Source organism: Hippopotamus amphibius, chromosome 5, assembly GCF_030028045.1.
Source record: "Hippopotamus amphibius kiboko isolate mHipAmp2 chromosome 5, mHipAmp2.hap2, whole genome shotgun sequence".
NCBI classification, from domain to species: domain Eukaryota; kingdom Metazoa; phylum Chordata; class Mammalia; order Artiodactyla; family Hippopotamidae; genus Hippopotamus; species Hippopotamus amphibius.
The window spans coordinates 143,374,502-143,402,483 of record NC_080190.1 but is presented as its reverse complement, the minus strand read 5'-3'; the positions used below and the strand labels follow the sequence as shown (position 1 = coordinate 143,402,483).

General features: G+C 32.4%; 1 protein-coding gene across 10 annotated transcripts in view; it reads right to left on the bottom strand.

Annotated features, from left to right (window-relative positions):
- The window catches only part of OXR1 (oxidation resistance 1), a 441,773-nt gene that overhangs the window by 42,564 nt on the left and 371,227 nt on the right, over positions 1–27,982 (bottom strand). For 7 of the 10 annotated variants that reach the window (XM_057734798.1, XM_057734800.1, XM_057734799.1 and 4 more), the window contains 6 exons: positions 23,818–23,925; positions 22,326–22,439; positions 14,661–14,813; positions 7,156–7,340; positions 3,456–4,213; positions 487–655 (listed from right to left, as the gene is read on the bottom strand). In XM_057734798.1, coding sequence (XP_057590781.1) covers positions 487–655; positions 3,456–4,213; positions 7,156–7,340; positions 14,661–14,813; positions 22,326–22,439; positions 23,818–23,925 — 1,487 coding nt within the window. The remainder of the gene's footprint in view (positions 1–486; positions 656–3,455; positions 4,214–7,155; positions 7,341–14,660; positions 14,814–22,325; positions 22,440–23,817; positions 23,926–27,982) is intronic. The other 3 variants (XM_057734803.1, XM_057734804.1, XM_057734805.1) reach the window with 2 other exon arrangements.

Below are 27,982 nucleotides of genomic sequence, written 5' to 3'. Positions count from 1 at the left end.
CAGACATCCTTTAGAATTGCTTAAACTTAGGATGAAAAATTTTACTGTGTAGTGGGTATAAAAACTAGTTTGAAGACCACATCCTTCTAGTAGCTAATTTAGTGTACATACATAGCAGGCATTCAGTAAGCACTTGATGCAATTTTTTAAAAAGAAATTGTGCATCATTACCTGCCTTGAGGTAGGGGCTGTACCAGTTAATATTTTGATGAACCTTCTTAATCTAAGACATTTTAAATAAGTTTCTTCACTACTAAAACTAGGTATATGTTCACATTTTTTACATTAAACCACGAGGGGGACTAAAATTAAAAGTGGGGTAAATTGAGTATAAAAGAGGAGCTAAATGATTTTGAATAGACAATGTCAGGTTTTAATCATAAACTATTTCAGTACTTTGCTACTGGTGTGAAGCATTATACAAAATAATTTCAATTTAAGAAAAGGAATCTCTATAATGTTTTCAAGATTTTGTTGTTGTTTTACCTTTCCTGTGGCACAGCAAACCAATATTCATGTTTCTTATCTCTCTGTGCATACTGTTGCATTGTTGCACTTGCTTGAGATACAAATGTTTTCCTCATAGGTTTTCCAACTCTAAGACATAAGAATTTATGTAATCGATGCCTTCTCTTTTCTTTTAAAAGTGCAGAACCTAGAATTAAGACACTAACAGTGTTTATTCAATTCTCATATACCGTGCTTGAATAATGTAAAATAATTTAGATTAAGTAATGCTTATCTCCAAACTTCTGACAAATAATTACAGAATAAAACATCAATTTACTGACAGGTAAATTCTCTTAAGTAGCTTGTATTTTTTTCCATCAAAGGTAAAGTGACAAGTACAGCAAGACTAATGAACTAACACCCAAGTTATGAACTCAAATGATGTCTAAGGGTATTAGGAAAAAATGTGAAAGATCCAGAAAGTCTTGTTAAATTTTTGTAACAACCACACTAAAGTAACTACATATACATACACAATTTTCTGCATATTCTCTATCAGCCTTCTAGAATAATACGTAAATAAGTTTGTAGAATTTTCAAAGGTTTACTGTAATATGGTTGTTATGGACAAAAATTTAGTAAAACAGTTTCAGAAACTTTTACATACATATGAAAGTGTGATAAAAACAACAGTATGCTAGATTCAGCCATCTGATTGGACAGTTTATTAACCCTGAATTATCTCTAACCCTTCCAACCACAAATGCTGACATATGAAATACTGAGGGTCTGACAATATGGTTCAATTCAGGAATCTAAATGGCTAAATTACACGGCCATTAAAAACCATAAAAGAACTACATGGGTTGAAGTTGACCCTTGAACAACATGGGTCTGAAATGCACAGGTCCACTTATACGCAGATCTTCTTCAAATAATACATACTATAATACTACAATACATGGTTGGTTGAATCCATGTATGCAGAACCACAGATACTGAGGGATGACTATAAAGTTATACATAGATTTCTGAATGTGGGAGAGGGATGTGTGTCACCCCTTAATCCCTGAGTTGTTCAAGGGTCAACTGTATAATGACATGGGAAAATGTTCATTACATAAAACACTAAGTGAAAAAAGCAAGAAACAACACTACATATAATATGATCCCAATTTTATATGGAAATACACATATATAAAGATATGTACAAATAATATAAAAATTGTATATATGTATGTGTGTCTACATAAATGTGTGTATGTAGATACACATATGCACTAAAGACAAAGATAAATACAGCAAATATTAACAATGATCATTTCTAGGTGATGAACTCCAGGTAATTTTTATAAATTTCCTAAAAACCTCTTATGTTTGTCAAATGTTCTTTAATGAATATTCATTAGTTCTGAATAAAGAAAAAAATTACAAAAGAAAAAATATTCAATCTTTTATAGAACTTGCTTTGAGTAAATGAATTCCTTAACTACTGAATGTAATTCTTGGGTATTCAGTATACCTAAATTAGACAATGCAAAGAAAACTCAGTGTTTTTAAAAACTGAATCAAACCTTTGTGTGTTGTTGGTGAGAATGTAAAATGGTGCAGCCACTGTGGAAAACTGCTCAATGGTTCACCAAAAAATTAAACATAGAATTACCATAAGATCCAGCAAATCCACTTCCGGTATGTATCCAAAAAATTGAAAGAAGGAAATCGAACACAATATTTGTACACCAGTGTCCACAGCAGCATTATTCACAACAGCCAAAAGGTGGAAACAATGCAAATGTCCATCAACAAATGAACATGTGAAGAATATGTGCTGTGTACAATGGAATATTATTCAGCTTTAGATAGGAAGAAAATTCTGACAGGCTACAACCTAGACGAAACTTGAAAGCATTATGCTAAGTGCATTAAGCCACACACAAAAGGGAAAATATTATATCATTCCACTTATAAGACATACTTAGGGTAGAGACACAAATTCACAGAGACAGGGACTGTAGGGAGGGGAGAATGGAAGTTATTGTTTAATGGGTACAGAGTTTCAGTTCAGGAAGATGAAAAAGTTCTGGAAATGGATGGTGGCAATGATTGTACAACAATGTGAATGTACTTAATGCCACTAAATTTTACATTACAAATAAAGTGGTAAATTTTATGTATATTTTAACAATAAAAAATTTTTAATTAAAAAAATCTGAAAAATAAGTTAATATGTAAGTTGGATTAATTTGGAATCAATACTCCAATAGAATATGAGAAATGTTAGCTAAGGTACTTGAGTTATACCCCTTTTAACCCATCATGTACTAAGCAGAAGCACTGTATATGAGAAATAAGAGCCCTGTATATGAGAATTTTCAACAGCCAAAGTGTGGATAATTTTTGACTCACCCTTGTATTACTATAATTTTTGTAAGTAAATAGTATTAAAAAACAAAATGGAAAATGGTGTTTTAATTTATCCTTAGTACTGCTTTTTAAAGGAAAACAATTAATCAGACAATGATGGAACTTGTGGATACTCAGAAGAATTTCAGAAATAGATATTTATGTCTAATTGCATTTTTTAAAAATGATGGGATTACAACTTTGTCAACTGCAAATTGCAATTAGGATATTATATATGCAATTTTAAAAGATATTTTAATGATGTAACATACCAAGAACTGAAGAAGAAAATGGAGAAATCAGAGGTATTATAGAACTTGTGTGCAGTTCCAAGAAATAAACTATTTAAATACAGAATGACAGTGAGTCAGGAATGTTTAAACATGGTGGAAAAGATGCTCATTATGTGTACAATCCACTGTGGGATAAGACAAGAGAGGAGAAACCAGAGACACTGTACTTGTGCCCAGAGAAACATCACTCAAGGGCCACTAGATTATCCTTCAGAGTGGCCTAAGATACAGCAGCTTTTGAGTCAGTGAGGAAAGAGGGAGACAATATGCAATAAGATAAACTAACTTTATATACTCCTTAACACTTACCTTCTATATCGGTTGTTGCTATTTTATGCTTAATTTCTTTTTGTGATACCTGCTGAATATTTTCCCTTTGCTGTTTAGTTTGTTGCATTGTATGGGTTTTCCAGAGTTTCCGTAGCTCTTCTACCTCAGTCTCTGAGTCCTGATTTTGTTCCTTTCCTTGTTTTCCTTTGTTGACAGTTTGCTTTTGTTTAAATTCTACTGCTTCCCCACAAGGCATACTTTCTTTTTCACCTTCTTCTTGGTGTAGTGAATTTTCATTAAGAAGAAAATCCTGGTCTGCATTACCTTTCATACCTGTGCTTTGTTCTTTAGGACCTGATATTTCTTGAAGGTTATCTGTAGCCTGATCTCCTTCCTTAGTGGCCATTTCAAGATTATTTAAATCAGTTTTAAGAGGAGTCCCACCTTCAGTGGTAGTATGTCTGGAATCGGATTTTAGGTGATGGGGAGCACTAACAGCCTCTGATAGGACTGTCAAACACTCCACTCCACTCTGATTGACAGTCTGCACAGATTCTGAGGACGCACCAGATGATTTATCTTGTCGCAGCTCATCTGAAGAAATAAGCTCCTCCCGAATAGGAGAGAGTTCTGATTCTGTGAACACATCTTCAGAAAGAGACTCCTCGGTGCTCCTAGGAGCAGTGCTGGCACTATCATTACCTGCATCACGGATTCTTGAGTCTATTTCATCAGTATTACTTCTTGTCATTTTCTTTAAATGGCAGAAGTCCCTTCCTGATAAATGATCTATCTCTCTGTCAATAAACAAAATTTAAAGTTATTACTTTTTAAATTGTAGAATTTTATTTTCCACAAACTTAACACCGAATTAATATCACTAAAAAGGCTTTTCTAAAAGGATGCAGTATACATCTCTTAACAGCATATCAAAAATTTGATGGATTCATGTAGACCAAGTAAATCAAGTTTTTGCATTAACTGCTTAGCATCTGGGAAATATCAATGTAAGACTTCCTGAATTGATCTACCTGAAGAGAATTTGAAGATATAAGTTTTGGGTAAAGCTATAACTGTAAACTACTGGTGAAATATGGAAAATAAGCTTAAATAAAATTTTGATTAAAATTTTTAATGTCTTAATAAAGTAAAAATACACAGACTGATATTATACACACACATATACAGTGGTTATTTACATATAAATAGAAATTAAATTAAAATAAATGACTCAAATGCAAAGCTAAAAACCAGCCTGAATAGAACTGAGGCAAGTGCTTAGAGGAATTCTTCAGACTACCAGCAACAACTCTTAACAACAACTCTAAGAGAACTTGTTCAGCTAACAAGTTAGATATCAGATAGCTGAATGGTACATCATTACTTCTTGATTTCCATGTTTAATGGCATTTGTATATGCAAGCACTAACGTTCAAAGGTTAGGTAGTTTAAGTTCTAAAAGGAGGCAGTGTAAACACTATAGCATACAAGTTTGAAATACAAGTCAGCAATGTAAAATGATGGCTAAAAGTAGTTGTGATAAACGGAAATTGCATGTGTTTTTAGTAGAAAAAGTATTAAGATTTATGCAAGTCTGAGAATAGAAAAGACTGGGAATTAAGCCGACACAAAACTTACTGGCTACCTCTGGATGGTGAAGTTGGGTAACTCTTTTCCTCTTATTTTAGTACTTCATAATTTTTATAATGGTATGCATAATTTTTTCTGTAAAATTTATTTTTTAAAAAAGTATTAATTAGTTGAAGTCCAGTCCCTATCTGCTTCCCTTGCACTGACTGATTCACCTTAAGAACTGCAAGCATCTAATCTGTACTATTAAATATGTAATAGTGTCATCTACTGGTGATCCACTAAAACTGCATATATAGGGTCTTGGAACTTGGCAAAAGTTTTGAGAAACTGTATCTGTAGATTTAATAAGACCCTTAGGTAAGAGATAAAGTTAAATAAACCTAACAGCATATAGATCTAGATAAGTGTTGTAATCTTATTTTTTTATGTCAATGAGGCTGTTATTGCTCAATATAGTTCCTGAACAATACCTTTGATATCACCTTCCCAAGCAGTGCAAGAGAGAAGAAAACCAATCAAATCTTACACATCATTTTTACCATACGTGACATTACTCTGCAAAACCACACGATGCACAATTTATTTATCTGATTTGTTGCCAAATACTGTCTTAATTAATTCATAAGGCAGCACTGAAAGATATTTCTTTTGGAGTAATTTTTTTTTAATGTTTGGATGAAATAGATGGTCTTTCCAGGTGATGTTCTGAATGATAAAACAGTGATTTACAGGAGAAAGAGCCCTACAGCATCCATGTAGAATGTTACGGATCATTCAGCATAATAGAATCCCAAAGTATCCTAATACAAATGGAAAAGCAGGACAAGAGAAAATGGATCTCATCAATGACTGACAGTATATACATACATAATCTTCTTGTTTCTCTTTTAATCTAATCCTTCACTCCTTCACCTTTGTCTCACCCCTCTACCAGCCACAATAATCTTTATCTGCTGAGACTGATTCTGGATGATGATATACTAAGCAATTAACAGTAGAGGCAATCCTAAGAATAATCAGCACCTCTAAGCATAAGTTTACAAAGTCAAAATAATATCTATTGAGTGGCAGGTATAATGGAGACTGTTTAAATAAAGGATTTTATTCTACCATAGGTTTTCTAACAACTCACGTAATCTGCCTCAGAAACAAAAATAATTTGCTCTGTCTTCTTTGTAAGTAGTTCTGTCTCACAAGGGTTAATGTAAAAAACAACCATTATCATCCCTGTGAGCTATTACAGGGATAGAAATCTCAGTATCAGTTAAAGTGAAGCCAGTTTTTAAACTGTTGACAAAGTCACATATGGAGGAATGGGGGAGATCTTTTCTATTACATGTCAATTTTCTTCCTTTGTACTTCCCCTTCCTTTCTTCGTATACCTATCTTTTATTTTCTTCTCCTTTTATTTCTTCTCCTTCCCTTTTCTCTCTGTCATTCCTTTAGTTAAACACATTACTTTCAAAGGCTGTGCTGATCTGTAGCCTCACATCTATGTTAACTGAAACACACAAATCCCCTAACCAGTATATTCCAAGTTTAAGTCTTTAAATTTGTGCAACCTGTGGGTCTTCTCCCCTATATTTTATACTTTTCTGAGAGAGAAGGATGCAAACATATAAATCAATAAATAAAAGACAAAGCTGCTCTGTCTTTATCAATGTCAGGTCTCTGCTCATGTAACCTCCCCCAAATCCCACACACGGCTTTTCAGGCTCTTCTAAGGAAAACTTGAAAACTAACCTTGATTACTTATACTACCTTAAATTACTAATAAAAATAATTTAGAATTCTGAATGCTGTATCTGAAGAAAAAGGGCTGGTAAACATTGAATTAAATGAGTAGTATAGGTTATTTTTAATATCAGGTTCTCTGATCAAATATAAAATATCAACCTAAAACAATTCCTAACTACTCTAGTGCAGTAAGAATAATCTTTTCAATACTACATATATTTTTGTTTCATTACTGATAAAATGAAAAGCATAAGAATAACCTTTTCAACACTACATATATTTTTGTTTCATTACTGATAAAATAAAAATCAGCTATAATAAAACTATTAAAAATACTTAAGAGTTATTGGACTGGGGTCAACTATCTAGATGAAGTAAAACTTCAAAGGAGTATAAATATCACTCTTACATGGGTAAGGATTCCTTTATTTTGCTATCCAAAATTTCTTTGTACATTGCAGCTGACATCACCTCTTCCATTGGACACATGATGCCATATTCCTCACAGCCATTCTCTTGAACCAAGGGGTCAGTTTTATGTGGATCAAACATTATATTATTTGGTGTAACTAGCAACACACCACTGACTGTGCCCTAAGATGAAAAAAGAAAATAATGTTTAATCTTCAAGGTTTAAATTTTCAAAAATTATTCTAGATATTTTTACTAATTTTATTTCAACGTCAGGCCACCTACCACATATAAAAGTAGTATATTCAAACACTATGGCATTCTCATGAAAATGTTTTTAATAAAACCCAAATTTTCCCAGTAAATTCTCCTTGTTAGCAGAGGCAAAATACAAAGAATATCATATTCACCTTCAATCAATCAAGTCAGGAATTAAAATTTTCAGCCTCAGTCAAATGCTGACAATATCAGCAAGACAACTTCAGTAACATAAGAAGGATTATAAAGTTTTGCAAGGGGTGAGCCATGTTTTACATTAATTCTCATACAGCCTCCTGTGTTGTTCCCTCACTACAGGTATCAAATAGTTTCATGCACACAATGCAGGCTTAATAAATAATGTGCTGATAACCCAATCCATTATAAAAGAAAAATAGTATAATCTGTTTCAAGTATCTTTTAAAACATATCTCCATTTCACTTAACTCTGCCACTGCCTAGTTACGTGACCTCGGGCAAGCAAAGCCTCTGGAGTCAGTTTCTTCACTTGTAAAATTAGGTAGATTAGATGACTTATAAGGCATACAGTAACTATTTCAATTTAATCATGAAAAGCTATGAAATTTTAAATACATGTACACAAATAGTGATACAAATATAAAGAGTCCAACAACCCTCTCATCTTACAAATGAGCAAACTGAAGTAAGTAAGAAGCTGATTCCATTAATATCAGCTAATATTTATTGCATGCTTTGTATGTGCCAAGCTTTATATATATTAATGTTGACTTTATCTTTACAGTTATAGCTCTGAGATGAGAATACAGGTGGGGAAATTAAAGTTGAGAGAGGCTAGACAACTTGTCCTAAATAATAAATAACAAAGTTAACTAATAAGTGATAGGACCAAAATTCAAAATCCAAGCAGTCCATGCTTTTTACTATAATCTCTCTACATTTGAGTTACAAACAATAATCATTCCAACTCAAGCACCAAATATTCCTCAATCCTATTTATTTATTTATTTTTATTAAAGTATAGTTGATCTACAATGTTAATTTCTGCTGTACAGTAAAGTGATTCAGTTATATATACATTCTTTCTTAATCCCATTTTCAAACTCCCATTCCACTACATCATGTAAGAATAAAAACAAAGAGCCAGACAGAATTCTAAAAATAAACCAAATAATTACTTCAAAGTTGCTATTAAGGAATAGAAAAACTTAAATCCTGCTTGATTTGGTATCACACCCTCCTTCCAAGCCCATATTCAGCTCTGTGAATTTATCTGACTTAACTTTAAGAATATAAAACTTAAGTTATGACAGACACTAACTTTAGGAACAAAAAAGTAAAAACAAAAATCCTAATAAAAATAGTCAGCAATCACAAGTCGAAAAAAGCTACTGCCAACATTCGGGATTATAAAATATGCTTATTATTTACAGTAACTACATGCAATACTGGAGAGAAGAATATGTGTGTACATGCATTTTGGAGGGGGAAAGGGAATCAATCTGAAACTCTGACTAGCATTTCTTTTAGTTCAGACCATGGACCTTCCAAATAGAAATAACTTTATGTAAACCATAGCCTAATTGTCTTTTGATCAATATTTTAAACAGATTCGTATACATTAGTGTGTATTCCTGGATCACATGCCAGCTCAAGTCAATGAGTGATGATAAAATATGTTGTAGGGACATTTACACTGCCGGGGACAATCCAAGAAATAAATAATCAAGAGTAGAGTATACAATGTAAAAAAGCTTAAAGATTTCTAATTTTTAATACCTTCCTCTATCTCACCTCTTCTACAAGCAAATTATTTGAGAAATGAAACCAAACAATCAGTAAGGATTAAGGAAAGCAAACTTCAGGTTCTCTGAAAAAATTCAGGTCATTCTTGACTTCATAAATTTCAACCAACCATTAGTTTTAAATGATGAGTTAATATTTGGTTCACTGGCATAATACTACATCTTATCTTTTTCTTTAGAGGACTTTCATTAAAGACGATCACTAGGTATGACAGAAAAGGCCCAGTGTAATAATTCACTATATATATACATACTAAAATCTTAGTAGTGTAATTATAAAAACCATTTGAAAAGCCTCTCAAAACTGTGCTTCTACTACTTGGATTTTAAGGGGCTTGAAGCCCTATATCTTAACACTGGAATGAGCAATCTGCTAACATTACATTCCAAAAATTCACTCTTATTTGCTACTACTGAAGGACGCACTGACATATTCTTCAAGCTTCTCTCCCTCTGCCTCTAGCTGGAGTTCTTTGAAGTATTCTGTCAGAGGTCAGGTGTCTCCATAAATCAACAGGGATGGCCATGAGAAACATTACAACAGAAAATTCACAAAAATCTCTTCAGAAAGTAGCCTCTCAGGACTACCTAGGTGGTGCAGTGGTTAAGAATCCACCTGCCAATGCAGGGGGACACGGGTTCGAGCCCTGCTCTGGGAAGATCCCACATACTGCAGAGCAACTAAGCCTATGCCCCACAACTATTGAGCCTGTGCTCTAGAGCCCGTGTGCCACAACTACTGAGCCCACGTGCCACAACTACTGAAGCCCGCGTGCCTAGAGCCCGTGCTCTGCAACAAGAGAAGCCACTGCAATGAGGAGCCCACACACCACAATGAAGAGTAGCCCCTGCTCACTGCAACTGGAAAAAGCCTGTGTGCAGCAATGAAGACCCAATGCAGCCAATAAATAAATAAATTTATATATAAAAAAAAAACAAAGTAGCCTTTCAAATTCATCTGGCCAAGACCAAGTCTGAAATAATAAACTCATACTAAACGATTAACATCTCATTCTTTATAAATATTGTTTCATAAATGCAGACATATTTTCAGGAACAAGAGCATATTGTAAGTAAGAGGTTTCCAATTAGCATATTTCCTTAATTCACATGACTTTCAGAAACTTTTAAGCACCTATTTCCCTTTAGTATTAGTAACCTCCAGTTCCTTATGTGCAATTACTTGACTAATCTTTCAAGAAGAAATTATTTCTATTAGAAAATAAAGTCTATTTGTAAAAGAAAAGTTACCACTTACATTACAATATTTCTGTAAATACTAAAAGATAAAAGACTATGTGGGAACCCATCCCAGCAGAGATAAAAGCTTGTACAGATTTTTTTTCAGTCTTAAGTCCACGGTAATTTAACCATTATAACAACTGTTGATAAATTTCCATAATTTTATATAAATAATCTTTACTACAATCAACCTGTAAGAAGAAGAAAGAAGAAAAGATGACTCATATGAAAAAGCATCTTTTCCTGATTACTTTTACATGAAATTATGTTCCAAGAACACCAGACTGCAGGCCTTTCCTAATCCTGCCAATGACTTTATCTTTTCTTTGATTCTTAAACAAAATTGTTATTCAAATACTTTCAACTAAAATTTTGCTTCCAGCCAAGAACTAATTCTGCCTAAAACTACTAAAACACATAAAATGCATGAAATAACTCTTTTCACATATTATAAGGCTGAATAAAGGGAAACAAGATGAGATCTACAAATGCCCCAGCACAGTGAGTGGAGTTTCCAGGCCACAGAAAGGAGAGAGAAGAAAAAAAAGATCTGAGTATCAGTGGGCTATGAAGCACAACATCAAGAAACCTAAAATATGCATAACTGGAGTTTCCAAAGAAGAGGAGAGAATGAGGAAGAAAAAGTATTTGAAGAAACATGGCCAAAATCTTTCCAAATTTGATGAAAACTATAAATCTAGAGATCCAAGAAGCTGAATGAACCCCAAGGAAAACAAATATAAAAAACACACCAAGACACATCAAAATCAAATTGCTCAATAATATCAAAAAAACAAACAATCCCATCAAAAAATGGGCAGAAGACCTAAACAGACATTTCTCCAAAGAAAACATAGAGATGGCCAAGAGGCACATGAAAAGATGCTCAGCATCGGTAATTATTAGAGAAATGCAAATCAAAACTACAGTGAGATATATCATCACTACAGTGATGATAGAATGGCTATCATCAAAAAATCTATTAACAGTAAATACTGGAGAGGGTGTGGAGAAAAGGGAACCCTCCTACACTGCTGGTGACAGTGTAAATTGGTACAGCCACTCTGGAGAATAGTATGGAGGTTCCTTAAAAAACTAAAATAGAGCTACTATATGATCCAGCAATCCCACTCCTGGGCATGTATTCAGAGAAAAACATGGTTTGAAAAGATATATGCACCCCAACGTTCACTGCAGCGCTGTTTACAATAGCCAAGACGTGGAAGCAATGTAAATGTGCACTGACAGATGAATGGATAAAGAAGATGTGGTACATATATATAACGGAATATTATTCAGCCATTAAAAAGAATGAAATAATGCCATCTGCAGCAACATGGATGGACCTGGAGATTATCACATAAGTGAAGTAAGTAAGAGAAAGACAAATATATGATATCACTTACATGCAGAATCTAAAAAAAAAAATGACACAAATATACTCATTTACAAAACAGAAACAAACTCAGACTCAGAGAACACACTTATAGTTACCAGGGAAAAAGGTTGAAGGGAGGAACAGATTGGGAATTTGGAATTGATCTGTACATGCTGCTCTATTTAAAATAGATAACCAACAAGGACCTACTGTATAGCACAGGGTACTCTGCTCAATATTCTGTAACAACCTAAATGGGAAAAGAATTTAAAAAAGAATAGATACATGTATATGTAAAAAAATAATAAAATCTAAATAAAAAAAACAAATTGCTCAAAATCAGTGACAGAGACATCATCTTAAATGCAAAGAAAAAGGTATATTTTATACAGCACACCAAATACAAAAATTATAGAAGACCTCTCCTCAGAAACAGTGCAAGCCAGAGAATAGTAGAGTTCCGAAAGAAACATCTTTAAAGTTCTGAAAGGAAAAGAAAACCCCATCAACCTAAAATTCTATGCCCTGTGAAAATATTTTTAAAATTAAAGAAAATCCCAAAGCTATATGAATAGTAAATAAGCAACTGAAAAGATGCTTGGTATCATAAGTCATTTGGGAAAGGTAAATTAAAATGAGTTACCACTAAAGACCAATAAGTGTAACTAAAATCTAAAATACTGACAACAATGAATGCTGACGAAGATGTGGAACAACAGCAACTCTCAGTGACTGCTGGCAGGATGCAAAATAACACAGCCACTCTGGAAGGCAGTTTGGTAGTTTCTTACAGTTCTAAATGCAGTCTTACCACAGGAGCTAGCAATCACACTCCTTAGTACTCAACCAAAGGAAGTAAAAACTTACGTATACACAAACCTGCACATTAATGTTTATAGCAGTTATATTCATAAGTGTCCAAACTTGGAAGCAACCAAGATGTCTTTCAGTAGGTGAATGGATAAACTGTTGTATTGTACATCCCCAGCGATAAAAACAAATGTGCTGTCAAGCTATGACAGACATGGGCTCCTAAATGCTTATTGCTAAATGAAAGAAGCTAATGTGAAATCATTCAATCATATTTTATGATTCTAACTGCATGACACTCTGAAAAAGGCAAAACTATGGAGAGAGTAAAAAGATCAGTAGTTTCCAGGAGTTCCGAGGAAGGGATGGATCAACAGACAGAGCACAGAGGATTTGGGGGGCAATGAAACTATACTGTATGACACTTTAATGGTGGACACATCACTATACATTTCTCAAAACCCACAGAAAGTACGACACAAAGAGTGAACGCTGATGTAAATCATGGAAACCCACTTTAAATATAAGACACAGGTTAAAAGTAAAAAAAATGGGGACTTCCTAGGTGGTGCAGTGGTAAAGAATCCGCCTACCAATGCAGGAGACACAGGTTCGAGCCCTGCCCTGGGAAGATTCCACATGCCACAGAGCAACTAAGCCCATGCGCCACAACTATTGAGCCTGTGCTCTAGAGCCCGTGAGCCACAACTACTGAGCCCATGTGCTGCAATTACTGAAGCCCACATGCCTAGGGCCCGTGCTCCACAACAAGAGAAGCCACTACAATGAGGAGCCTGCGCACCACAATGAAGAGTAGCCCCCGCTCGCAACAACTAGAGAAAGCCTGTGTGCAGCAATGAAGACCGAATGCAACCAATAAATAAATAAAATAAATAAATAAAAATAAATTAAAACAAAAAAAAGTAAAAAATGGAAGAGAGAAACCAAGTTAACACTAACCAAAAGGAAGCAGAAGTGACTATATTTGTATCCATCAAAGCAGATTTCATAGCAAAGAATATACCAAGAATAAACAGTTTGTCATAATTAACAAGTCAATTTATCAAGATAATATAAGAATCCCAAACATTTTTTATACCTAACCACAGAGTTTCAAAATACACCAAACAAAAACTGATAGAACTAGAAGCAGAAATAGACAAATCCACAATTACAGAGATATTTCAACATCCTTCTGTTAATAATTGACAGAATACAAAGACAGAAAATCAGTAGGGATAAAGAATACTACTCAACCTGACATAATTGACATTTATAGACTATTTCTCCCAATAACAGTAGAATACATATTCTTTTCAAGTGCATATGTAAAGATATACCACCTTCTGGACCATGAAACAGTAAGCCTTCAAATAGTAGTGTGTTCTCTAACCACATGGTAAAATATTAGAAATCAGTAACAGAAAGATATCTTGAAAAACCCCAAATATCTGGAAGCTAAGGAACTTCTAAATATTCCATGGGCCAAAGAAGAAATAAAGAGAAAGTATTATGAACTGAATGAAAATGAAAATACAACATATCAAGAGTGTGGATGCAGTTAAAACAGTACATGGGGGAAATATATAGCACTAAACACCTATTTCAAATACCCATGATTTATGAATTACGACTATAAGTAAATGGTTCTCACATGTGACTTCTCAAGTAGGTATCATACTATAGTTACTTTCTTAGCAATATCTGAAGTTTCTTTTGAACACTGTGGTACTTTACCATAATTCCCTTCGCAGACTAGAAGTTCTCTGCTTTAGAAATGCAGCAACATATGGTAAATAAAACACAGATGCAAACTGGGTTTGAATTCAAGCCAGGATCGAGAAACCCTGGACTTGTTACCCTTTCCTGAAAGTGTTTTTTTTTTCCTGTGAAGAAGGAATAGGACTGCCTATTTCACAAGATTATTTTAATGGGCTGATGCTGATGACTAAAAATGTAAATGTAAAACTGTCATATTTTAGTAATAAGTAAAAAATGATTCAAAGTTTTTTCTAAAGTGTTATTCATTACCTTGCCACTGGTAATATATCTGCAATTAATTTTAAGAAATTTCTCAGTAAATGCTTCTTCCTCCTCAGAAGTTGAAGATACAACTCGTGCAGGTCGAATACCAGTAAAAGTAGATGAGGGAGTTGCTTCTTTTAGGTGGACTACATCGGGATTCTTTAAAAAAAAGATAAAGGAACTTCAGCGAACTAAATAAAACCAAGCACATTATTAAAGCCAAATGAATAGCTTTCCCCAATAAGTGTTTTTCCTTCTCATCACATTCTGGAGATCCGCTCAAAATGTTTTTATGCAAAAAAATACGGGAAAGAATGTCACTTCTTTTACACTTGGTAAAGATCTCTAACACAGCTTAAACTTACATTTTCAATGATTTTTTAAAATGGAAATATATACATAATGGTTTTACATACAATGGGTTGGCCAAAAGGTTCCTTTGGGTTTTTATGTAAGATCTTATGTATTCATCCTATATTTATATACATATAAATCATCTGGAGAATGTTGAAAACCATCTCTCTTCTACCCTCACCCTACACACACACTAAATATACACACACACACAATCACACACACATGCAGTTGCTCTTGAATCAAATCACTGGTCCTGATCATTTAAAATATCCCTCAGGTGTTGGGAGTACAGAAAAAAGGTGAGTGCTTGTCTGTGAAACCTAGGAATTCAGCAGAATCCATTCATTGAAGAGCCTTTAAAATCTCAAGTTATAAAGAGTTTACCAGTACCATTTTACAAAATATTAGTTAGATTACAGGTTCTTAACTTTTTTGATGCCACAGACCATTCCCACAGTGAAGCCTATAGACCACCTTTTCAGAATTTTTTCTTAAATACTTAAAATATAGGATTACAAAGAAAAACAATTATATTGAAACACAATTATCAAAACACTTTTTAACTGGAGATACAGTAATTTATAAATAAATATGCTTCTTTATTAATACATTAAATAACAAGATCTAGTGATGACTGTGATAACGATAATTTTGAAGTACATGGCCATAAACACCATTCTGTGATATCTTCAACAATTCTAAATTGATTTGAAAATATGTGAGTTCTATTGGGGACAAAATCACAGGTATGCCTGGTGCTTTTCTATAGTTTGCTGCTTATATTCTTAATGTTTAAAAATTTCACTTAAATTTTTTTATATCCAAGTTCACAAAACTCATAGCTTCCCCACAGTTCAATATTCTGTACAAATATAGGAAGACAGATGCTTTTTGATCTTTGTTTTAAATACCTCCACAGAGGCATTTCATATCTTATAAGTAAATGAACAATGCCTTATAGAATAGTTTTCATAGTAGCAAGATTCTTCTGAGCTTTGAACTAAAATCTGTCACTTTGTAATTAATACCTAATAGTCATAATTTATTTGGCCTTTTGAAATAATAAACAAGACTGCTTCCTCTTTAATCTCACAGACTTTGAGATACTTGAAAAGAACTACCAAATTTTAACAACTTTTTCTACTCTAATAAATGGATCTAATTCCTTAAACCTATATGAGGACAGAATTTTTAGACTTCCTTTCTAAATTTCATATATCCTTCCTAAAACACAGGGCTGAATCCCAAGCACTTAGGCAGATATTCAACAGACATTTTTTGAAGTAAAGATAGACCAGTTCAGAACACTGCAAAACAGCTACATTTAATATACTATAATTATAGTTTTTAAAAACCTAAAATGGAATTATATTTTAACAGCTGCATGACACTGTTCAATCATTATCAATCTTTTCATTTTATGATGTAAATTAATAACTTTACATGCATCCTGTTATCTCTGATAGTGTATCTAAGAGTTTTGTATCATATATAAATTCATCTAGCACAGATAATTAAGGGATATTAACAATAATATTAATTGATATTTATGAATACCTTTATATTTAAGTGTTATAAAGGCTATTTCATTTTCAAATCACTCATGAGGTATATACTATTACCTTAAGTTTTAAGAAAACTTATGCTAAATTCAGTAACTTGCCCAATGAGTAAGATGAAACGGAGATGAAAACCCATGTTGCCAAATGAACTAGTGAGCTTAACTGCAATACTACACGCTTTACACTTCAAATATTCTTCTGAGTGATTGTGTGCAGAGGGATAAAAAGCCAATACAGAGCCATCAGAAGGCCACCTGTTAGCTGGCACAAAGCTATAAACAAATTTTGTCTATGACTGTTCAGTTATTCCCAAATCAGGTGACAACATTATCTACTACATAGCCATTTTATTCACAAAAACTATACCAAGGTACACTGTCAAATATTTTCCTTAAATAAAGATATACCTCATAGAACAACATGACCTCTGAGGTTCCCTCAAAGTCTCAAATTCTACAACTTAGTATCAATAGCAATCCCAATTTGTCAATGTAATCCTATTAGAAAGAATATATGAGATTATCTTAACAAATGCTCAAAGTATACCACAAAAGAGTATTCCTTTAAAAGAGATCAAAGTTGTTTAGAGCAATCATCAGACCTCATTTTAACTTACACACATGTACATGACCCAAAGTATCAGTATGTCTGTATCTCTGTGAATTTATGGATTGTTTCTTAATAAGGTGGTTTTGAGGCTTGAGTGCTTTCTGAAGCTTCTTTATACAGTTTTGTTTTAGCCGCTAGGGATGGAAAGGTCATTAAAAATATAGAATTATAAACATTTATCTATCAAGCCTCAGTTATCACCTCAATTGTTCAAACATGCAAAAGCAAAGCAATGCTATGACAAGTGACCCAAAAAAGGCTGACTTAGGGGCATCTTTTTTATACAATATGATTAAACATTCTATACTGTAATTTGTAGAGTATTATTATAAGTCATTACCATAAGCTAATTAGCAACTCCAAACTCTCCTTTTCCCATGTTGCCTTGGCTTTATGGAGTTTTTGTTCTTTAGTGACTGGAAATATGTACAAATGTTCTCTGGTAACATGTAAGCAAGGCATACAAAATTTGAGGAGGAAAAACATACAGGCACAGAAATACCAACATTTATATTTATTTCATACAACATATATAATATATAATCTAAAAGAAAATGTTTATTTTTAAAGCAATGTATATGATGTTTCTTCACTCAATCCAATAAATATGATGGGTACCATTACTTCCTATAACTCACTCTCAGAATTTATTTAAACTCCACTTCTTAAGAATTTGAGGTTCTTAAAACCACCATACACAATAAAATAAAATACAAATAAAAATATCAGAGTGAAGAAAAAATAAAATGCAATTTTAAGTGTTGTACTTGGGGTTCTGGATCTGGCTGTGAGCTTCTTAGCAACCAGGTTAAAAAGCAAAGAAGGATCAATTTTTAAATTCTAATTATTCCCATTCAGAATCTAGAAGAAAACTCTCACCCAGTAATTTAACTATTTATTTGTGATGTTACAAATATAGAGATTTATTCTATATAAAGAATTGCTTTCCTAAAATCTATATAAAATACCAAGTCCTACTGTGAAGTTCTATTTTTTCACATATTTCAAATATAAAATTTTTTCTAAGAATATAAGAATAACGCATAATTATAGCACCATCATTTAAAAAGCACATATTAAAAAGTTGTAATTCCCTAATAAACTGCTGGTATTTAAATTAAGTTTAAAAGCACCAAAGTTAAATTATACTATACAATATACAGATAATACATAATTCACGTGTTATTTATACATATGATATTTATAGTTGTTTAACTTTAATATAAAATGTAATATATAAGCTTATGTTTATTATAATATATAAATATGAAAATTTAGGTTTAGAAGCATAAAAGTTAAAATTATAATTTATATATTTATTATATATAACAGATAAAATATATTTTATCTATTATATATTTTAGTGATTTTAAATTTATTTTAAGTTTAAATACATAATATTATACACAGAGAGAGAGGAAGGAGGGGGAAGTAAGGAGGAAGGGCAAGAGATGGGAGAGGCATGTTTGTGACTAGGTTAAGGATGGCATATGTGAGAACAATTTTTGAAGCACATGCTATATTTACTCTCTTCAAACTATACTGATATTTCTAAATTTTTTTAACTTCTTGCATGTGTGCTATTACTTTAATGTCTGTTTTCAGGTATACAAATTCAAGATGTCGAATTATGCGATTAGTATGAAGATAACAGAGGGAAGTTTATTTTATTAGAGTTCACAAATATTCTCAAGATCCCCAAAACCCTGTAAAAAATTAACATCACTCTTTTATATATCTTCTCTTTTCTATATATGAAGAAAACAGTCACTGAATGTCTTTTTTTAAAAAATCTTATTTGACTAGAGTTAGAAAATCTTCTAAAGTTTCCTGACTAAACTATGTGATTCTCTTGAAATTTTATAAAAGGCAATGTTATGGGTTCACTGTGTCACCCAAGAAGATATGTTGAGGTCCTAACCCCCTACCTCAGAATATGACCTTATTTGGAAATCAGGTTTTCACAGATGAAGTCAGTTAAGCTGCAGTCATACAGGAGGAGCAGAGTGGACCCTTAATCCAATTTAACTGGTTTCCTTATTTGAAGAGGAGACCACTATGTAAAGACACAAACACAGAAGGCGAAGACAACCAAAGGCAGAAACTGGAGTGATCTGTCTGACAAGGAATGACAAGGACTGCAGGCAAACACCAGATGCTACAAGAGGTGAGAAAGGATCCTCCCCTATAAGGAGCATACCCCTGCCAACAGGTTGATTCTAGACATCTAGTCCCCACAACTGTGAGGTAAGTTTCTGATTTTGTGATCCTTTGTTAAAGCAATCCTAGGAAACTAATACAAGCAAATAATAATTTTTTAAGTTACATTAACAGAAGAACAACATATTAAAAGTCCAAAGAATCTTAAATATTGGGAGTAGAGAAGAAAAAAAAAAAAAGCCATGCTTTTGTTTACCTTTTAATCATTTTAAGCAATACTTCTAAATTATCTGCTTTACTTTTATTTTTGCTTTGGTAAGCAAAAACTTGCTACATTACTTTCACATAGCTCTTTACTACAAACTTTCTAGTTTCTATAATTTGTGACATGTATATTTTAATTTCAGGTTGTATGCATGAGCCAGAGAATCTGTACTGCTAATCCTTACTCTTTCATCAATTAGACAGTTCAAAAAGTGGTTAAAAATATAACACAAAACCTGGATGTAGACTGTCAGGGTTTAAATCTCAGCTCTACCACTCATTATGTGATCTTGCGTAAGTTATTCATTCTCTCTATGCCTTAGTTTCTTCATTAATAAATTCATAGTAAATACTTCTAAAATATTAATAGTAACTGTAGCAGTATAATTGCCTATGCTTTTAAGTGTGCCTAAACTCTATTAATACTTTATATATTTTCTCCTGTAAGACCTCTAGGCCTTTCATAGAATATCTTAGTAGTATTTTTTTCAAAATTGTATTTTCTTATTACCATGAAATATAATTTCAAAATTATATTTTCTTACCACACTATAAGTACTCTGCTTTTCTTATTATCTTTTAGATTTATCAGAGTATAATACAGTGTTTTATATCAAAGAGAATACAACTATCTGCTATCCCATCTTTCAGTGGCATATATTAACATAAGCAGGAATTAAAAACTATTTAAAACTATTTCACTTTTCCATATTATTTATTTTAAATATTTTTTCCTCTGAATTGCATCCTGAATATATCACAGTAGTAGTTCTAGCCTAAAATGGCATTAGCATAATAAATAAATTTAAGATGCAGAGAGGAGAAATCAAAGGAGGCAAACAAACAAAAAAGGTTTCTATATTTACAAAAGAATGTTAGATTAAAAAAGTTTTACAAATTGATGCTAGTGCAAAACTGACAGGTTTGGGACTTCCCTCATGGTTCAGTGGTTGAGAATCTGCCATCCAATGCAGAAGAACTAAGATCCCACATGCTGTGGGGCAACTAAGCCCATGCAACAACTAAAGAGCCCATGTGCCACAACTGCAGAGCCCACGCACTCTGTAGCCCTCACCACAACTAGAGAGAAGCCGGCGAGCCACAACAAAGAGCCTGCATGCCGCAAAGAGAGATCCTGCATGCTACAACTAAGACCTGATGCAGCCAAACAATAAATAAATATTAAAAAAAAAAGTGACAGGTTTTACTATACTCACAATGATTAAATATTACTTATCTTTTTGGGTTGAGTCCAATTATTTACTGAGCAACAATAGTTTCTGAGTTAGCAATTTCTAGCTATAAAGTGGTAGTAAAAAAAAAAAGCATGGATTCTGGAATCAGACTCCCTGAATTGGAATCCTAATTCAGGTAATAGTCTAGCTTTTCACAATTTTACTTTAGGGTATGGAACACAAGCTAAATTAACCTAAGGCTACACTGCTCTCCATCCCTTACGAATATACTTGTTTGTTAAGTCCCATGGGAAAATGGCATGGCCATGTTCAAAAAGGTATTCCTGCATCCTTTGGTCCAGTAACGCCTATCATTAGAACGTGACTTCCATTTTCATCGATGATGAGAATAAACATAATATACTCCTTTCATGTAGCTGTATTCTAAGGTAGTGTTGTCATTTTTATAAAATAGCCAACAAATAAACATTTGAAAAAGACCCCATTTCTCCCTCCCTCTTTCTCTCACCACAAACACACAGGAAAAAGTCCCTAGGTAAGGAGAAAAATAGTTATCAATAATATCACGTCCTTTTCTCCATGAGAGAAGTGGAACTAGTTTAATACTAGAGCTTAGAAACTAATAATTCCTAATAATTTATAGGCAAATTAACATTAATAATTTGTGTTTTATTACCAGTATGCCATTTGGTATCCTAAACTTTGAGAGCAAATTGGGGCAGAGACGAAAAGGATGTCTCCTAAAATCAGCACAGCAATACAGAAGAATCTTCCACAGGAGTCTAGACAGTTAATGAAGAAATAATCTTTTACATGTAAACATAATCACTAGGTCATTATGAAAATGGGAAATTATGGTTAGTATTAATTTACACAGGAAAGGCACAAAAACCATAATTCCTGTCAGAGGGATTTTAATCAAAATTATTAAAGTTTTGTTCCTTGGAATTTATTCGTAAAATGTAACATATAGAACATCTATTCCTTTTAAATGCTAGATAAATTAATATACTATTAGTTACTCTGAATTAATATTCTGAAGAACAACTAAGATGATAAGTTACTTTTTCTATCTTTTTATCTTTCTTGCCTAGCAGCATGCTGTGGTATGCAGGATCTTAGTTCCCTGACCAGGGATCAAACCTGCGCCCCCTGCAGTAGAAACGTGGAGTCTTAACCACTGGACCACCAGGGAAGTCCCCCTAAAAATTGGACATGGACTTCCTATCATGATACACTCATGTTTGTTAAGTAAGATTCCTTTCTTAGTTAAATTATTATATGATATTTATAAAAGGACTGATGAATATCTTTGGATTACTACCACCTCCAACAGTAAGTCAATTTAACCAGTCTGATTTAACAAGAATGTTTCACTTTAAAAACTGGGATTTACAAATTTAATTAACAAAATAAAAATGTTAAATTTCATCCTAACCATAGTCAAAGCAGGATTAAAAAAATGATGATATATACATATACAGTGACTTTTCCTGATAGCTTTGAAAAGAAGGGAAACTTACAGTGGTCTTATCAAATTCAGCTTCAGATGATGTTGGTGACAGAGGACTTATGGGGCTTAGAGACGGAGAGCTCTCAACACTGGAGACATATTCAGGATCAGGAACATATAAAACCTGTAAGAAAATATTAATATAAAGATTTAGCCAAACTAAAATATTAATAATCAGATGGTATTCTCTAAGCAAGCACAATGACCTTCAGAAATAAATTTAAAAAACTAAAATCTTCAGATTAAAAGAATGCTTATTACCAAAATAAATGTAACAAAGTTGAAAAAACATATTTAAATTGAATTTAGATAAGTTTGATAACATAAACTGTAGATGATAGTGAAGGGAAACAATAATTCTTATAAATTATGGGTGTCCCTCTTAAAAGACAATTTGGGCAACAGCCAGCAAAACTTATATACACCTACGTATAAAAAAGAGATACAAACAAGAGTGTTCCTTACAGCAATGTTTATAATAGCAAAAAAGTAGAAAGTTTAAAGCTTACTGTGCTTAGTTAAACCATAATACAGGCACACCTCATTTTATTGTGTGTCACCTTATTGGACTTCACAGATACTGTGTTTTTTACAAATTGAAAGTTTGCGGCAACCCTGTGTCAAGCAAGTTTATCAGCACCATGTTCCGACAGCATTTGCTCATTTCCTGTCTCTGTGTTACATTTTGGTGATGCTCGCAATATCACAAACTTTTTAATTATTATTATATTTGTTATGGTGATCTGTGATCAGTGACTACTGCAAAAAGGTTAAGGCTCTCTGAAGGCTCAGATGATGGTTAGCATTTTTTAGCAATAAAGTACTTTTAAATTAAGGTTTAAATTGAGGTATGTACTTTTTCTAGACATAATGCTATTGCACACTTAACAGACTACAGTGTAGTGTAAATATAATTTTTATACACACTGGAAAACCAAGAAATTCTATGACTTGCTTTATTGTGATATTTGCTTTTTACTGCAGTGGTCTGGAACCAAATCCACAATATTTCCAAGGCATGCCTGTATATTAATACAGTGCAACACTCTACATACATGAAAAGGTCTGAGATCGAATTATGCTTAAACGGAACATTTTCCCAGAATCAAAGTCAATTTTTTTAAAAAGAAGAAAGAAAGGCTAGAATATTTTTGGAAGGGGATACAAATTGGTAACTGTGGTTGCTTCTGGAAAAGGAAATTGTAAGTCTGAGATAAACCACCTTTAAAAAAGTTTGAATTTTTTATCATGTACATGCACGGCTTTGAATATTTTTAAAAGCTCTTTAAAACTGTATTTGAAAAGACAATCAACAGTTATTTTCAATACATATTAAGAAAAATTCACATGGATATAAGTGATATTTAATTTTCTTTTCTAGAACCAATATGATTGTTCAAAGTATACATAAAATTACTCTTCTTAAATTAACTATATTACAATGGATACTTTCTGTCTTACAACTGAACACTTCTAACCATCAATACATTAAAAAAAGATACCTGTCCAGTAACAACTGCTCGGGAGAATAACTTATTTAATTGAACAAGTTCGTTGGGTGTTGTATCAAATTTCAGGGCTATACTATTCAAAGAATCCCTTGATTCAACCTGTTTAAAAGAAAAAAAATTAATCTGTTAAAACAGAAAAACTAAACTATGAGGTTTAATGATCATTAATATTAATATGTCTATGGACCAATTTTACATTTGACTAATAGGTGGTATTTCCATCTTTAGAGATAGGATAACTGGAGAAATTGTGTGTTTTTTAGCAACTGGTCTCAACCTATTATGATACAGAGTATATGCTTTATCATAATACATTACAATTACATGTAGGTCTCTACTTCAAACAATTTCTAAATATAAAATATAATTTTCAAAACACAAACAAGTGATTTTTACATATATAACTTCTAGATACTAATTTACTTTAGCAAAGTATGCCTGCATTAAAATGCTATTCCTAATGATCTTTATGTACATAATCTGTCATTTAAATGAATAAATTAGAAACTATATTTGAACAAAGCTGAGGAATATGTTTTTGAATCAATATATTTTAATGATTTTAAATAATTTATAAATTATAATTTTATATATTTATAGAAATCTTAAATCATGAGATTTAACTGTCAATTATCTTGAAAGAAAAAGTCATTTGATCAGTCAATGTATTCCTTTAGAGTTCTCTATATATAAAGCATTATGAGAGCTCTGTAGAGAATACTGAAGTCCAACTAAGTGGTTTTAGTGCATAAGGGATTTACAATCTAGTTGGAAAATAAGACAAAAAAGGTTATATGAAAGATGAAGAGCAATTTACATGAAAGAACAAACACAACAGAAGCTCCGAATATAGACAGAGCAACATATTTGGTCCAAATTGTCCAAGAAAGACTTTATGGAAAAGATTTAAAGCTAAGTCTTGAAGAAGGGGTAGGAATTTGAGAAGTAGAGAGAAGGGAAAGAACATTCAAAATGAAGAGAATAGAACTGACATATCAGCAGACAGAAAAGTACAAAACACATTTGTGGGATAACATCTCTTCCTCCTAAACCATCCAGAGTATACTTATGAATTTAGGATTTTAGGAAAGTGAGTCAGAGTTAAATCTCAAAAAAAAGGGATGAGACTGAAAGAGTATTTTGAATTAGACTGTAAAAGACTTCAAATATCAGGAAAATTAGATATGTATGTGGGGGTAAAAAAAATAAATATATATATTTTTCTTTAATGGTTTTGTAAAACCAAACTGATGCCAAAGACACAGGTTAATAATCTAATTCTGCTCTCTTCTTCTGTGCAAACTTTCTCATCTATGCAATGAGATTGTATGTCACCTACCTTATTGAGATAATGTATGTAAAAGCTCTCTGTAAACCAATTTTACTTTGCAGAAACACCTGGAAGTTTACAAAGTTACTTTCTTTCATATTAATTAACAAACATTTCATCTTCACAATGATCTTATTAGTTGGGTAATGAAAGTAATAAAAAACACCAATATGAAGCAAGGAAGTCACATGGCCCAGTGGCATCTTAGATTAGGGGCTACAGGTCTAGGATTAATAAAACAAGAGAATGGATGAAGAAAAACCAGTATAATACTATAGCAGTAGATCATCTTTAAGGTAATAAATATGTAAAGAGAGACATGGTATATGATTTTCAGATAAGACTCAAGAGAAAACAGGAATGGATTGAATGAGGTTGTAATACAGTAGTAGTTGCAGCAGGTCAGAAGTGCAAACATTAATGAGCGACTCAGCTAAATCCAAAAATTTCAACCTGGATGAACAACAGACTGAAGGAAAATGGAAATAAGAAAATAAAGCATTGGGCAAGGATGAAGAAAGAACTGGTAAAAAGTTTGCTATAACTTGTTAAATATGAAGTGGCAATAGGAAATGCAAACATCTAGAAAGGTAGAAATAGAAAAAAATTTGATTCTTACTTCATATAGTAAAGTTCTTAAGCTCTCCAAGTAATAGAATGTAAATGTGAAAAGATAAAAGGGACCACTCACATTTGGAATCAACAAGAGCAGAACAACTAGCAAAGGAGGTGTACGATACAAAATGTCAGCAAGAACAGGGCAATGAAGCATAATGATAGCAAAATATAGTACAATTAGTTTCATAAATATATTGAGAAAGGAGAGTATATAATCAAAGATATAATGGCTGATAATTTTCCAAAATTTATGAATGGCATGATTCCTTACAGTGAAGAAATACAATCAGATAAAAATTTGTCTGAATCTAGACTTATCACACTGGCATCACAAAACTGTAAAGAAAAGAAGGAAACTTCAAAAACAATCTGAAAAAAGAAGACTCCCTAAAAATGAACAAAAATAAAAAGTCAACAGAAGGACATAAGATAACAGATAACTACAAAGTGCTGATGGAAAAAAACTGTCAATCTAATAATCTATAGACAGTTCAACTACCAGGAATGAGGGTGCAATGAAGATTTTTCAGACCCTGCCTGATTATCCATTCACAGATCCTCACTGAAAGATACATAAAAGAACATGAAGAAGGAAGGTAAAACCAGAAAGAAGGAACAATGAACAGGAAGCAAAAACAAAGTAAAGGCCAGCAAGTCTGATAATTAGAAAATCATTAGTGACTTTGGAGAAGGCTTTCAGCAGAAAGGTACAGGGATATTAAATTAACTATGAAGCAAATGGTAATGCATAGCATTTTCAAGGTCTACTTGATCCTACTGAAAGTAATTTTATAATTAAAAACTGTAAGTATATGTACATATGTGCAAATGTGAACACATACGTAATATATATGTATGATTTTAACTTTAAAGTTACCTAAAGTACAATGATTAATTTACACTATATTTATGTGGTCTGGAAATACACTTAAGCTAAACCATAAACATTTTAGAATAAATAAATGTTGAGAGTACAATGTGATATTAAAAGAGTTCAAGAGAAATACAGAAAAATATATTTTTCCCAAATACAAAGATCATGCTATATAAATATTTTATATAAAGACATTACATGAAGATTTTACAAATTATAATAAGAATAGAACATAAGACAATAATACCTTAGTTTTAGAAACACATTTGTTTCTTTCTTTAGGATATGGCATAGGGAATAAACAAAGGGATAAAAAAATGAAAACAAAGATCTCCTAGAGGATGTTTTAAAACTTTTCTTATCAATAATTGATTATTTCCCAAAGGTCATTTAGGATAAGAAAAAATATATAGTCATTCCTCAGTATCCCAGAGGATGTGTTCCAGGATCACCACAGACATCAAAATCCATGGGTGCTCAAGTCCCTTATATAAAATGGCATAATTATTTGCACATAACCTGCACACATCTCACATATACATTCGATCATCTCTAGATTACATATAAAACCTAATACAATGGATGCAAATAGTGGTCAGTAAGGGAAATTCAAGTTTCACTTTTTGGAAGTTTTTCCCCCAAATATTTTGATCCATGGTTGGTTGAATCCATGCAGAACCCAAAGATACAAGGGCCAAATGTAAGTGCAAGTTTCAATTAACCTTCTGCCCAAAATAATGGTTCTTAATTTAAATTTAAATTTGCTACTGATAACACGTTTTATTGAATTACAAGAAAAAAGTGGTAAACTCCTGAATTCAAAAACCAACTAAACTTTCATAGCTCTTCAAAACCACATGATTACATATGTAGATAACATCTTATGCCTCATGCTGATAGTCTTATGCCTTAATGAACACTAATGAATATATCAAATTACATTACCCAATATTTTACTGTCTGAATTTGTATTCTCAATTTCTCAATCATGCAGAGAAGGTACAAGCACATGTTCTTAATTGTATTTTAGGATTTTTTTCCTAGAAGAGAAATTTTATTGTGTGGCATAAAGATAATTATTCTAGTAAATTTAATAAAATGCTAATTCAAGTGTATATTTAAGGAGATTCTTTTGATAACAGTAAATATAATTCTACCCTAAATTATCATTTCAAGCCTTTTAAAATACTTAAAACCTCAAATCATTAATTACACAGTATATGAAAATAAGGTGTAACTCAAGGTTTTGATTTGTCCAATTTTTAGAATTTATGAAAAATAATCAAGACTCAAACCAAGATTGGAAGGCTTTGTGATGACACAAATATACAAAT